Genomic DNA, 13,704 nt, shown 5'->3' on the forward strand with positions numbered 1-13,704 from the left:
CTAACGACAGTAAAATTGCTAAAAAAGTAACTAAAAACTAAAAAGAGTTTAAAGTATCTACGTCAGGGAATACACAGCTGGCCAAAATAAAGAAATTGGTACAAGTCGAGGGCCGGACTGTGTTTCAACACACGGGCACCGCGGTCATGAGGACGTCCCAGGCAAACAGCAACAAAGGAAATGCATTTAACATTGAAAATGCATTATTATTAAGCTCAGTTTCCTGTTCTATGATCCTCACCAAGCACTGCTTTCATAGTATGTGATATGTGCCAATGCACTCACAGTGAATTGTCGGACTTGTAGTATTATGGTGGTCCGTGCAATATACCAGAGGGCCAGTTCTAATACTAATTAAATATCATCCCGCAGGCCAAAGATAATTCACTCACGGGCCTGATTTGGCCCCCGGGCCTTGAGTTTGACATATATGATCTACGTATATCCACTTGTGTAATTACAACAAACATACAGTAGTAACAAGGTCAACAGACCAGTACAGTACCTTAAGTTTCTTCTGGTAGACCAGTTGGCTGTTCTGTATGGAGAACCACCGCCTTGGGAGAAGACAGGCATACAGTTAGACACCTATAGACATAATAGGACTATACTGTATGAAGAACCACCGTCTTGGGAGGAGACAGGCATACAGTTAGACACCTATAGACATAATAGGACTATACTGTATGAAGAACCACCGTCTTGGGAGGAGACAGGCATACAGTTAGACACCTATAGACATAATAGGACTATACTGTATGAAGAACCACCGTCTTGGGAGGAGACAGGCATACAGTTAGACAACTATAGACATAATAGGACTATACTGTATGAAGAACCACCGTCTTGGGAGGAGACAGGCATACAGTTAGACACCTATAGACATAATAAGACTATACTATGGAGAACCACCGTCTTGGGAGGAGACAGGCATACAGTTAGACACCTATAGACATAATAGGACTAACCCACCGTCTTGGGAGGAGACAGGCATACAGTTAGACACCTATAGACATAATAGGACTAACCCACCGTCTTGGGAGGAGACAGGCATACAGTTAGACACCTATAGACATAATAGGACTAAACCACCGTCTTGGGAGGAGACAGGCATACAGTTAGACACCTATAGACATAATAGGACTAACCCACCGTCTTGGGAGGAGACAGGCATACAGTTAGACACCTATAGACATAATAGGACTAAACCACCGTCTTGGGAGGAGACAGGCATACAGTTAGACACCTATAGACATAATAGGACTAAACCACCGTCTTGGGAGGAGACAGGCATACAGTTAGACACCTATAGACATAATAGGACTAACCCACCGCCTTGGGAGGAGACAGGCATACAGTTAGACACCTATAGACATAATAGGACTAACCCACCGCCTTGGGAGGAGACAGGCATACAGTTAGACACCTATAGACATAATAGGACTAACCCACCGCCTTGGGAGGAGACAGGCATACAGTTAGACACCTAGACATAATAGGACTAAACCACCGTCTTGGGAGGAGACAGGCATACAGTTAGACACCTATAGACATAATAGGACTAAACCACCGTCTTGGGAGGAGACAGGCATACAGTTAGACACCTATAGACATAATAGGACTAAACCACCGCCTTGGGAGGAGACAGGCATACAGTTAGACACCTATAGACATAATAGGACTAACCCACCGTCTTGGGAGGAGACAGGCATACAGTTAGACACCTATAGACATAATAGGACTAACCCACCGCCTTGGGAGGAGACAGGCATACAGTTAGACACCTATAGACATAATAGGACTAAACCACCGTCTTGGGAGGAGACAGGCATACAGTTAGACACCTATAGACATAATAGGACTAAACCACCGTCTTGGGAGGAGACAGGCATACAGTTAGACACCTATAGACATAATAGGACTAAACCACCGCCTTGGGAGGAGACAGGCATACAGTTAGACACCTATAGACATAATAGGACTAACCCACCGTCCTGGGAGGAGACAGGCATACAGTTAGACACCTATAGACATAATAGGACTAACCCACCGTCTTGGGAGGAGACAGGCATACAGTTAGACACCTATAGACATAATAGGACTAACCCACCGTCTTGGGAGGAGACAGGCATACAGTTAGACACCTATAGACATAATAGGACTAACCCACCGTCTTGGGAGGAGACAGGCATACAGTTAGACACCTATAGACATAATAGGACTAAACCACCGTCTTGGGAGGAGACAGGCATACAGTTAGACACCTATAGACATAATAGGACTAAACCACCGTCTTGGGAGGAGACAGGCATACAGTTAGACACCTATAGACATAATAGGACTAACCCACCGTCTTGGGAGGAGACAGGCATACAGTTAGACACCTATAGACATAATAGGACTAACCCACCGTCTTGGGAGGAGACAGGCATACAGTTAGACACCTATAGACATAATAGGACTAACCCACCGTCTTGGGAGGAGACAGGCATACAGTTAGACACCTATAGACATAATAGGACTAACCCACCGTCTTGGGAGGAGACAGGCATACAGTTAGACACCTATAGACATAATAGGACTAACCCACCGTCTTGGGAGGAGACAGGCATACAGTTAGCAGTGGTTTTAGTTTTAGACTCTTGAATATTTTTCATTTAGTTTTATAGTCACATTTTAGTCACCTGGAATGTGTTAGTGTTAGTCTAGTTTTAGTCGACTAAATATCATAGGATTTTAGTCGACTAAATCTACAGTTGATTTAGTCAAACAAAATGTATTTTGTCAGGCCTTGATGCCGTCGTAATGACTTGCGTTGTGGGCTTGTAGATCGGCTATTTTCAGCATGCAACTAATTGTAAAATGAGTCCCTTCCTAACATTTTAGTCTAGTTTTTATTTGTTGACGAAATTGTCAGAATATTTAGTCTTAGTTTTAGTCATCATAGCTTAGTTTTCATTTAGTTTTCGTCAGTGAAAAAAGGTAGTCGACGAACATTTTTCGTCTTGGTTTTAGTCGAGGAAAACACTGACAGTTAGACACCTAGACATAATTAGGCTATATTATATTTAGATACACTACGAATCGCTGCCCAGAGTAGACCTTGCATACTGTTTGGATATCGATGGCAGCTTTGCTAATACAATGGGAGCAAAGACTGTCCGTCTACGATGTCATTTAATCAACAAATACACACAATACTAAGAGACTGCAGGCTGTTGCAAAGTGTAAGAAGTGTACTGTACAATAAATAAACGCAATATTTTGGACCAAACAAATAATTACAAAGAAGAAAAACAAGAAAAAAAGTGTTGTAACCTGCCGTTTTCTTATTCTTTCTAATTATTTGTTCAGCCCAAAAAAGTTTGTTGTCATGATTTCTCACAACTCGAGTTGGCTTTGTACGACGCTTAAAAGGTCTTTAAATAAATACTTTTTGAAATGTCTATGAGGAAAATGAACGGGGAATCATTTCCTGGGCCCTGGTAGGGGGCGGGACTGCGACGCTCTATAGTAAAGTGCTCTAAAGTGAGTTTTAGTAGGACGGTAACTCCACCTGTTCCAGGTCTTGAAGGCGTTGCTGGCCCTCTTGAAGAGGTATCCCTCCATCACCACACCGTTGGGGGCGTCTACGTTGAACTCCACCTTCGTCTCATCATAGGAGAAATCCTGTGGAGCGAGCACGCACACACGCACACACACACACACACACACACACACACACACACACACACACACACACACACACACACACACACACACACACACACACACACACACACACACACACACACACACACACACACACACACACAAGATCATTGTTAACATACGCTCCCCTCTCATAATCGTTGGTCATCAATGTATAACTGTCTACAGTAACTCTGTAATACATTTTTGGACGAAATATCTTCAATAGTTCAGATTAAAAACGAATAAAGTATCCAAAATAGACTCCCCCCCCCCCCCCCCCCCCCCATGAAGTTTCACAGTGAAAACGCTCTCAAAGAAGTCACCCTTTTATTACACAAACAAACACAAAGCGGATTCTATTAAAAATGTACAAAACCATCTGGTAGGTATAATGCCTCTGACCAAAGCACTGTGTTTGTTGTCCATAAATGAAGACAGTACCTTTATATGAAGTAATACATTTGTCCGGTTTTGAATCTAGAATATTTTTGTTTGTGCTGAAAGTGTGACTTCACTGTGCAATGTATAATTCACAAAGGAAATTTTTCGAGGAGCAAATACTATCTCGCCAATATCTGGAGTTAGATCTTGGCACGGTAACTATACTACCAACTAAACAACCACATCTCTACCAGAACATATTTGTGCTTTAATAAATCTATAGCTTCAGTTCAGTGTTCTTCTCTTCGTGACATGGTGAGAAATCCATTTGAACACAAACTGAACGCAGATCTATAACTTAAAAGCAGAGCGAAGGTGAACTAACATCAATACCATTGAGTTCTTTGAGACAAAAGAGATCTTTGGTGTGCGTGCGTGCGTGCGTGCGTGCGTGCGTGCGTGCGTGTGTGTGTATTATGTATACACATGCACGGTTCTACACACTCCATTCCGCTCCACTGGACATCTGTTTATCGGAACCTTTCACAGCTTAAATCAGCATCTTTGGGCCTGTCGACCAAAACAACTCCATTTTCTCATTCCTTTGTTAACTTCAAAGCATTATGGCATTCAGGGCGGGAACCCCTTTTGGTGTTTTAAGGCATTATGTTATACTTTAGCTATTGGCAGATCTACAAGCTCGTAGCGCGACACCGAGTGCCGCGCTACGAGCTTGCAGGTCTGCTATTTTGTGAAAATGTGGCGCAAATCTTTGAATATATATTATTTCACATCGAACGTTTTTAACTCAAATCTTTGAATACATATTCTGTCACAGTGAACGTTTTTAACTCAAATCTTTGCTTCTGATGGGGGGGGTCCCTGGAACAACCTATTTTCAGATGGGGGTCCACGGTCAAATACAAATTATTCTGGGGGTCCTTGACATGAAAAACGTTGAGCATCACTGTCTAACATAGAAACATAGGTTTTCTTTCAGAAAACTTTTAGTATTTAGAAGACTTTTTTTTTTTTTTTTTTTTAGAATCGGCCTCAGGTCTAAATGAGTTAAAGGCAATAGGCACCTGTTGAGATGTTAGTGTAATCCATACAGGGTTCTGCTGCCCAGCGGAGCGGAAAGCACACAGACCATGATTTAAAGCCAGTGTGAGATTAAGTTTCACTATTGTTTGTTTCTGTGTGAGTCTTTGGTTTGAGGCAAGGCAAAGTATACCACCTGGCATACCGTGCACACGAACATAATACACACACACACACCTTCCTTAGTTCAAGCTGAACTGAAGTTCACGCACGCACGCACGCACGCACGCACGCACGCACGCACGCACGCCAGCATCTTACTTTCTGACAAGTGTCAAGTCTTTCACAAAGAACACCATGGCAGTTATAGGCTCACGTAGGAAAATAAATAGTGATAGGACCTCCGCAACATCACATGACGCCATATAGAGTGTATTAACCTGTTGTTGTTACTAGGTAGCCAATAGGTATCGGCCTGACCTGGTGCAAAGAAAATATTGAAGTAAATGGTAAATGGTGCATTTATATAGCGCCTTTATCCAAGGCGCTTTACATAGATTGTGCATTACATTCACACATTCATACAACGATTGCGGCGGAAGCCATGCAAGGTACCAACCAGCACATCGGGAGCAATTTGGGGTTCAGTGTCTTGCCCAAGGACACTTCGACATGTAGACAGGAGGAGCCGGGATTCGAACCGCCGACCCATGGATCATTGGACGACCTGCTCTACCTCTTGAGCCACAGAAGCCACAGTAATTCAATATGTTACAAAAACAGGAAATATAACCCCATTATATCCCTGAATTACATTCAGCTGTTTTATATGCCATTATGCCAGTGATCCTCAACTGGGTGGGGAGTCGGGGACCCCCATCCTCAACTGGGTGGGGAGTCGGGGACCCCCATCCTCAACTGGGTGGGGAGTCGGGGACCCCCATCCTCGCATTACATTTAGTTTGACTCGATGCTCCACTGATAAAAAGGCCTATATTGTGAAAATAGCAGATGGACATGCGAGGCGTAGTATTGCTATTTTCAAAATGGTTGGCCTCTTTTCTTATATTACCGGTATTTGACAATTCGGCCAATGTTTGATCAGTTCATATAATAAGCTATAGTTTGTTTATTACTTTTGATGCAGTAATGATCATTTTCTTTTATTTCTTTTGAGGGGCACTAGTCCCTCCTATATTCAGGTACAAGTAAGACGCGCAAACGCGGGAAGCGAACGCAGCTCGTAAATTGCAATAACAACAATTAGAATAAATTACGTACTTTTTAAGGTTTTTTTTAAGTTAAGGTTTTTTAAATTAAATGGTTTTTTTCAAGTTATTTTTTTAGTGTGTGTATGTGTGCGTGCGTGCGTGTTTCTTTAAGTTTTTTTTCAAGTTAAGTTTTTTTTCAAGTTAAGTTTTTTGTGTGTGTGCGTTTTTCCTTTTTAAGTTTTTTTCTTTAAGTTAAGTTTTTTTTAAGTTAAGTTTTTTTTTAAGTTAAGTTTTTTGTGTGTGCGTTTTTCCTTTTTAAGTTTTTTTTTAAGTTAAGTTTTTTTTTAAGTTAAGTTTTTTGTGTGTGTGTTATATGACCATGGGTCATATGTGTAGGTTTCTTTCCCTCTTGGTGTGGGTGTGACTGATTGAGTGAGTGACTGAGTGATTACCAGCTTGTGTGAATGGTGAATGAGTGGTTGCTGAGTGTGACTGGCTGAGTGGTGGAACCTCACAGGTGATTGGCTCCTGGCTTTCTGGTCTGGAGTATAAAGCTGCCTACCTTCAGATCTTCAGGGGTCTTCCTCCATGCCAGTCTCCCAACAACACCAGTCTGGTGTTTGAGTGCTTTTAGCTAGCCATTACCAGTATTTTAGGACGTTTCACTGTCAACATGGTTTACTCCCGGTAATGTAGGGGTGGGTGTCCTTTCCTTTGGTTTCCTTGTTAATGTGTTTCTTTAGTTGATGTTAGGTAAGATACCTGTGTTTGTTTTGTGTATGTAAGCATAGGTTTGTCTTTTAGTGTAGTAATGTTCTGTACAGGTGCCCACCCTGAGGTAATTTATCCCATGTATTTTGATGTCACTGTAACTTATGTAATAAACCATTGTACTTTGGCTTTTCAACTGGTGTTGGCTGGTTATATTTGGGAACTAGGTAGGAGGGAGACCACTTTTGTGTTACACCTGGTGACCCCTAGGCCGGGTCGTAACATAATTGGGGGCTCGTCCGTTCTTTTGGTCGTTAAAAGTGAACCCGTTAATATTGGGATTTCTTTTTTCTTTACCAAAAGTTTTTTTTTTTTTTTTCAAAATAGTTTAGCTTGTACTGTGTGTTAAATTTGGTCTCTCTGGTTTGGTTGTTGCTAAAACTGAGCCATACTGCAATATGGTGACTTTTTTTTGGTGATGTTTGGTTATGCTGCATTCGTGAAAAAGAAAGTAACATAATTGGCATTAACATGATGTTTGTCTTTTTTTTCGGTCCTGTCTGTGATCGGCTGGAGTTGCAGTGGTAGGTATGTTGCTCGTATTTTTTGCACCTTAAGTTTGGTTAGTTTAGTGTAGGTGATTTGGACAAACTAAAAGCTGTTAGATTGCCAAATTTCTTAGAATCTCTGTGGGGGGGCTGCTGGGAGGCGATATAGACAAGGTTGGTGTCGGAGCTGTTAGTTCGATGTGGCTTTCTGAGTGGGGCATCTGAGAGACGGACGGTCAGTGCAACTGGTTGGATAGGGGGGGAGGATGAAGCGGAGGCTGAAGATTCTTCCCTGGGTGCCGCCAGGAGTGCTGACCTGCCGAAAAAGGCTGGGGGGGTTCTGGGGAACTAGGGATAACCCTTTGGGGGGTGAGTCCCGATAGGGCGCCGGCTGCGACGCCTGCTCCCCGGCCTGATGAGATGACCCAGCCATGGGAGAGAAATGCCGGTCCGGAGCGCGGTGCTCCTGCTCTAAGGCCACCACCCAGAGATTGCCTTGGTCCCGTTTGCTGCAGAGAGGGTGAGAGTGGATTCTGCTTTTCAACGTTTATGTTGAATGTGTTGCTGCCACGGGAAGATTGGCTTAACCCGTGAGGAGCTTGTGATACTAAATAATGGTGCAGAAAGTCGAGTCATATAGCTGCTTTTGCCCTCCGTTCAGTTGTGCTGGTAGCGCACTAATTTTGATATGATGCAGTGGTGCTGCGATCGTTCGTATTTCTGTAATCCATAACCTTATACGGACGAGGGTGGATAAGAAATGCAGGGAAATGTTATTTGGCCGTGTTGTGGTGTGTGCAAACTCCGGAGGCTGGCACCCACAGCAGCAGTCAAACCTCGTAGCGTTTTTTGGGTTTTTTTTTCAAGTTGTCCTATGTTGGACTCAGGTACATGTAGTGGTTGTGCATACAACCGTAGAGGTTAGTTAAACAAAGTGGGGTTTTATACCTCGTTCTTGGTCCGTTGGTGTGTAATTCAAACTAGCTCTGAAAGTGTGACAGGTTATTTTATAACCTTATGTTATGTACCAAAAGTTGAATGTAGTTTGGGTTTTCGTTGTTAGTTGGCAAGGCATTTACCACACAACAAAATGTGATTTCGATATAGGGTGTTTTAAACTGTTTTGTGATTAAATGTTTTAGCTATTCGGGTGATGAATAGAGACATTTTGTGATTCAATGCTTTAGCTATTCGGGTGAGGAATAGGAGCAGGGAAAGAGGTCTCAGTGGAGACACTAGGAGAGAGGGAATCTCAGTGGAGATAGGAAGAGGTCTCGTTAGAGACGTTAGGAGGAAGGGGTTACCTTGAGTGAGGTCTCGATAGAGACGATAGGAGGAAGGGGTTACTTTGAGTGAGGTCTCGATAGAGACGATAGGAGGAAGGGGTTACTTTGAGTGAGGTCTCGATAGAGACGATAGGAGGAAGGGGCTACCTTGAGTGAGGTCTCGATAGAGACGATAGGAGGAAGGGGTTACTTTGAGTGAGGTCTCGATAGAGACGATAGGAGGAAGGGGTTACTTTGAGTGAGGTCTCGATAAGAGACGTTAGGAGGAAGGAAGAGAATATCACATTATGTTTTGTGTTTGTAATAAAAAATGAATTGGTTTGTGAATTCTCGTCAAATCTTAATTCATGTGTGAGGGTTAACATTTTCTTTGTCTTGGGCCATGTACTTCCTGGGTTCTTTTTCCCTCCTCTTAATTTGCTTCCAAGTACTAGTTGCTGAGGTGTGGAGGAAAGGGTGCAGGTATACAGGCCAGAGAGAAATGGAAATGGTTGTTTGTTTGTTTTCTCATTGGTGGTATGTGTGGGTATATGCTCTTAACATGGTGTTCAGTTTGCCTGATTAGAATAATTCACACATGGGAAGGGGTATTTTAAATATATCCTGACGTACTAAATTGAATTGGTTTAATTTTTGATGTTTTTGTGAAGAGCATATTCACACTAAGTCCATTGTGGGGAAATGTCTACATTTTGTTTGTTCTGTGATAATGTGAAATCAAACATTTTATATTTATTGATGTATATTTTTTAGGAGAAATGTTTGATCTTAAGGGGGGAGGTGTTATATGACCATGGGTCATATGTGTAGGTTTCTTTCCCTCTTGGTGTGGGTGTGACTGATTGAGTGAGTGACTGAGTGATTACCAGCTTGTGTGAATGGTGAATGAGTGGTTGCTGAGTGTGACTGGCTGAGTGGTGGAACCTCACAGGTGATTGGCTCCTGGCTTTCTGGTCTGGAGTATAAAGCTGCCTACCTTCAGATCTTCAGGGGTCTTCCTCCATGCCAGTCTCCCAACAACACCAGTCTGGTGTTTGAGTGCTTTTAGCTAGCCATTACCAGTATTTTAGGACGTTTCACTGTCAACATGGTTTACTCCCGGTAATGTAGGGGTGGGTGTCCTTTCCTTTGGTTTCCTTGTTAATGTGTTTCTTTAGTTGATGTTAGGTAAGATACCTGTGTTTGTTTTGTGTATGTAAGCATAGGTTTGTCTTTTAGTGTAGTAATGTTCTGTACAGGTGCCCACCCTGAGGTAATTTATCCCATGTATTTTGATGTCACTGTAACTTATGTAATAAACCATTGTACTTTGGCTTTTCAACTGGTGTTGGCTGGTTATATTTGGGAACTAGGTAGGAGGGAGACCACTTTTGTGTTACACCTGGTGACCCCTAGGCCGGGTCGTAACAGTGTGCGTTTTTCCTTTTTAAGTTTTTTTTTAAGTTAAGTTTTTTTTTAAGTTAAGTTTTTTTTAAGTTAAGTTTTTTGTGTGTGTGCGTTTTTCCTTTTTACGTTTTTTTTTAAGTTAAGTTTTTTTTTAAGTTAAGTTTTGTTTTAAGTTAAGTTTTTTGTGTGTGTGCGTTTTTCCTTTTTAAGTTTTTTTTTAAGTTAAGTTTTTTTTTAAGTTAAGTTTTTTTTTAAGTTAAGTTTTTTTTAAGTTAAGTTTTTTGTGTGTGTGTGTGTGCGTGCGTGCGTGCGTGCGTGCGTGTGTGTGTTTTTGTGTGTGATACAGCTGCGCCCTCTGGTGGTGGGCGGGTGGTGTTACAGCGTGACACACAGACACACAGACACACACACAGACGTGATCTGCTGGGTCTCATAGTAAATGCTCACTGCGTTCGCAATTAATGTAGATTATTTCAGTCCTACACAAACTAAATAAATCCCCATTGACAATGAATGGAGAATATTACGTCATAGTGCCTGAGAAAATAGGCATAGTGTCTATTTGACGCCATGATGATGTACGATGATAAGAGCGCCCCTCACTTCACACAGTTGTGATTCTTGAGGGGCGCTAGCCCCTCCTATATACAGCTTTTGTCCCTACAAAATGTCCGCAACACAAACATTAAATGCGAATGACAATGAAAGGGAAAATGTACGTCATCTTGTCCCCACACGTCTCATATACCATCGACAATGGCAGAAATTAGGTCAAAATTAATGTCCTCCAAATATGATGTAAATTTGTGGCAACAGGCATTCTGATTGGCCAGTATGAGATGATGCATGATGATGTAAGAGCGCCCCTGTGGACCCTCTTGTAAACAAGCGTAGTGCTTTATTGGGTCGTCCACTCACTGTTAACAGTCTTTGTATTGAGTTTTTGATTGATTGATTGATTGATTGATTTATTAACAGTTTGCAGAATTACAGTACATTTCAAGTACAACTCAATACAAAGACTGTTAACTGTGGACGGCAACATAAAGCATTACTCTTGTTTACAATAGGGTCCACCATGTCCAATTCATCAAAACAATTAGAGACGTACGAATATACACAACTATATAGTCAAAACAGGAACTCATCATAGAGGTAAAAAGGGAAAAGAAACATATACAGTGAGGGGTAACAGGGGTGGGCGGTGGGGGGGGGATTCAGATTTTACGGGGGCCAGTTTCGAATTGCAGCCGTCCGTAGGTGCAGCGGTGGCCGAACGGTTTGCGGAGCGGTCTTGATACCGGAAGGTCGCCAGTTTGAATCCCCGGACCGGCACGTTAAAATTACCACCGCTGAAGTGCCCTTGAGCAAGGCATTGAACCCCTACCATGAAATGTTCTATGAGCAGGGCCTGGCTGTAAACAAGCATCTCGAGCTTAGTCCACTTCCCTGGGTAAACAAATGACTTTGCTTTGCTTTGCCCTTTGAGAGCGGTTTTGAAGGAGTCAAGGGATTCGCATGTCTTAATGACTGTTGGTAGGGCGTTCCACATTTTGGTGGCATATTAGGAGCGAAAATAATTTAGTCCCTTGTTTGTTCTGGAAATGTACTGTAATTCTGCAAACTGTTCAATCAATCAATCAATCAATCAACCAATCAATCAAACACGGGTATGATTTTTAGATATTAAAAGGATCTTAAAGTCCTTACATAGTCCCTTTACTGTCATCTGGGGACCCCCCCCCCCCCTCCCCAAAGGGAAAAAATAAAACAATAAAATCACTGGCTGTATATTGTCTTTAAATCGTAACATTAGCACTTTGACATTTGTGACAAATGTAAAGTGTTTTTACAAACAAAACGTATTATTATTGTGTGATTATTTGAATGTATCGGCTACTTATAGCTACTACTAGCTTGATTGATTGACTGATTGATTGATTGATGAACGTATTAACAGATTGGAATTTTCAAGCACAACTCAAAACAACAACTGTTAACTGCATGTGGACGACAGTCACGACACCATAAAGCATTACTTGTTTAAAATAGGGTCCACCATGTCCAATTCATCATAACAATTAGAGACGAAAATAAAATATACTCTATAGTTCTAGCTCACCGTGCTAAACTAAATGTGTCCACAACATTTCAGCCAAAGGGAGGTCAGTCAGCCTCCCTCTCTTCTGAATCCTGTCTATTGAGGAGCCAGACGTGTGCCCCCCAAAAGAACACTTCATACAAAGAAACAGCGTGTGTGTGTGTGTGTGTGTGTGTGTGTGTCATTTCTGTCCCAAACAAAACGACCCCTGACTTTAACGGCATGCCAACACAAAAGCACTATTAAGAAAGGCGCGTGCGCGCACGCGCACGCACACACACACACACACACACACACACACACAGATTGTTTTTACCGTGATTATTAGAAAGAAAAGAAAATAACAAGGATGTGTCTGAGTCCAGTATAAACTGGACAATGCGGACACTTCTTAAATGTATTCTTTCTTTTTTTAGTTTAGATCTAGTTACACACACACTCACACACACACACACACACACACACACACTGACAGTGACAGTTATTCAATAAATGGACATCGATATCTGTATATGTCTCTGCAGCTAGTCTGCTTCAGGGCTTCAATACACGACTCACGAGACTTCATAATTAACGCAACAGTAACTACAATTCCACGCATGGCTTGCCTTTAAATTTAAATTCACAAACAACAAACTCCACTATGAACCAAACCCGTCCATTCCTCCTCACACAAACACAGTCCAATATGAACCAAACCCGTCCATTCCTCCTCACACAAACACAGTCCAATATGAACCAAACCCGTCCATTTCTCCTCACACACACAAACACAGTCCAATATGAACCAAACCCGTCCATTCCTCCTCACACAAACACAGTCCAATATGAACCAAACCCGTCCATTCCTCCTCACACAAACACAGTCCACTATGAACCAAACCCGTCCATTCCTCAGCTCACCACCAGCCTGTAGTCCAACCTGCCGAATATCCTCATCTTCACAACGCTGGAATCCAGCAGCAGCATCTGATCTATATCCTTCCTTCCCAATCAATACATATTTAGGCTATAAAATTTAAAATAATTATAACGATCGACACCCGCAAATAATAAATACATAAATAGAGCGACTAAGCGAGCATAAATAGAGCTGCTAAGCGAGCATAATTTGTAAAATCCTCAGATCTCATCATGAAGTCATAATGACAACTTGTGCAGCGACACAGAGAGAGAGCTGAACGGTGGAATGTCACCGTGCATGTTGGACTAGGCAGCAGCGCGTACCCCCAACCCCCCCCCCCCTCCCCCCCTCACACGCCGCGCCCACGTGCACGGTGCACGCGTGCTGCTATAGTCCACCGCCTCATTAACATACAGCTGTCGCTGTGCCGTGGTGGTGGGGG

At 42.4% G+C, this 13,704-nt stretch overlaps 1 protein-coding gene across 1 annotated transcript in view; it reads right to left on the minus strand.

Annotated features, from left to right (window-relative positions):
* Positions 1 to 13,704, minus strand: part of LOC306928580 (arf-GAP with coiled-coil, ANK repeat and PH domain-containing protein 3-like) — a gene marked incomplete at its 3' end in the record, with an annotated part of 187,883 nt that overhangs the window by 10,600 nt on the left and 163,579 nt on the right. The window contains exons 11-12 of the mRNA XM_079508809.1: positions 3,557 to 3,669; positions 506 to 557 (exon numbers count right to left, since the gene is read on the minus strand). Coding sequence (XP_079364935.1) covers positions 506 to 557; positions 3,557 to 3,669 — 165 coding nt within the window. The remainder of the gene's footprint in view (positions 1 to 505; positions 558 to 3,556; positions 3,670 to 13,704) is intronic.

Source organism: Electrona antarctica (genome assembly GCF_951216825.1).
Source record: "Electrona antarctica genome assembly, chromosome: 8".
NCBI classification, from domain to species: Eukaryota; Metazoa; Chordata; class Actinopteri; order Myctophiformes; family Myctophidae; genus Electrona; species Electrona antarctica.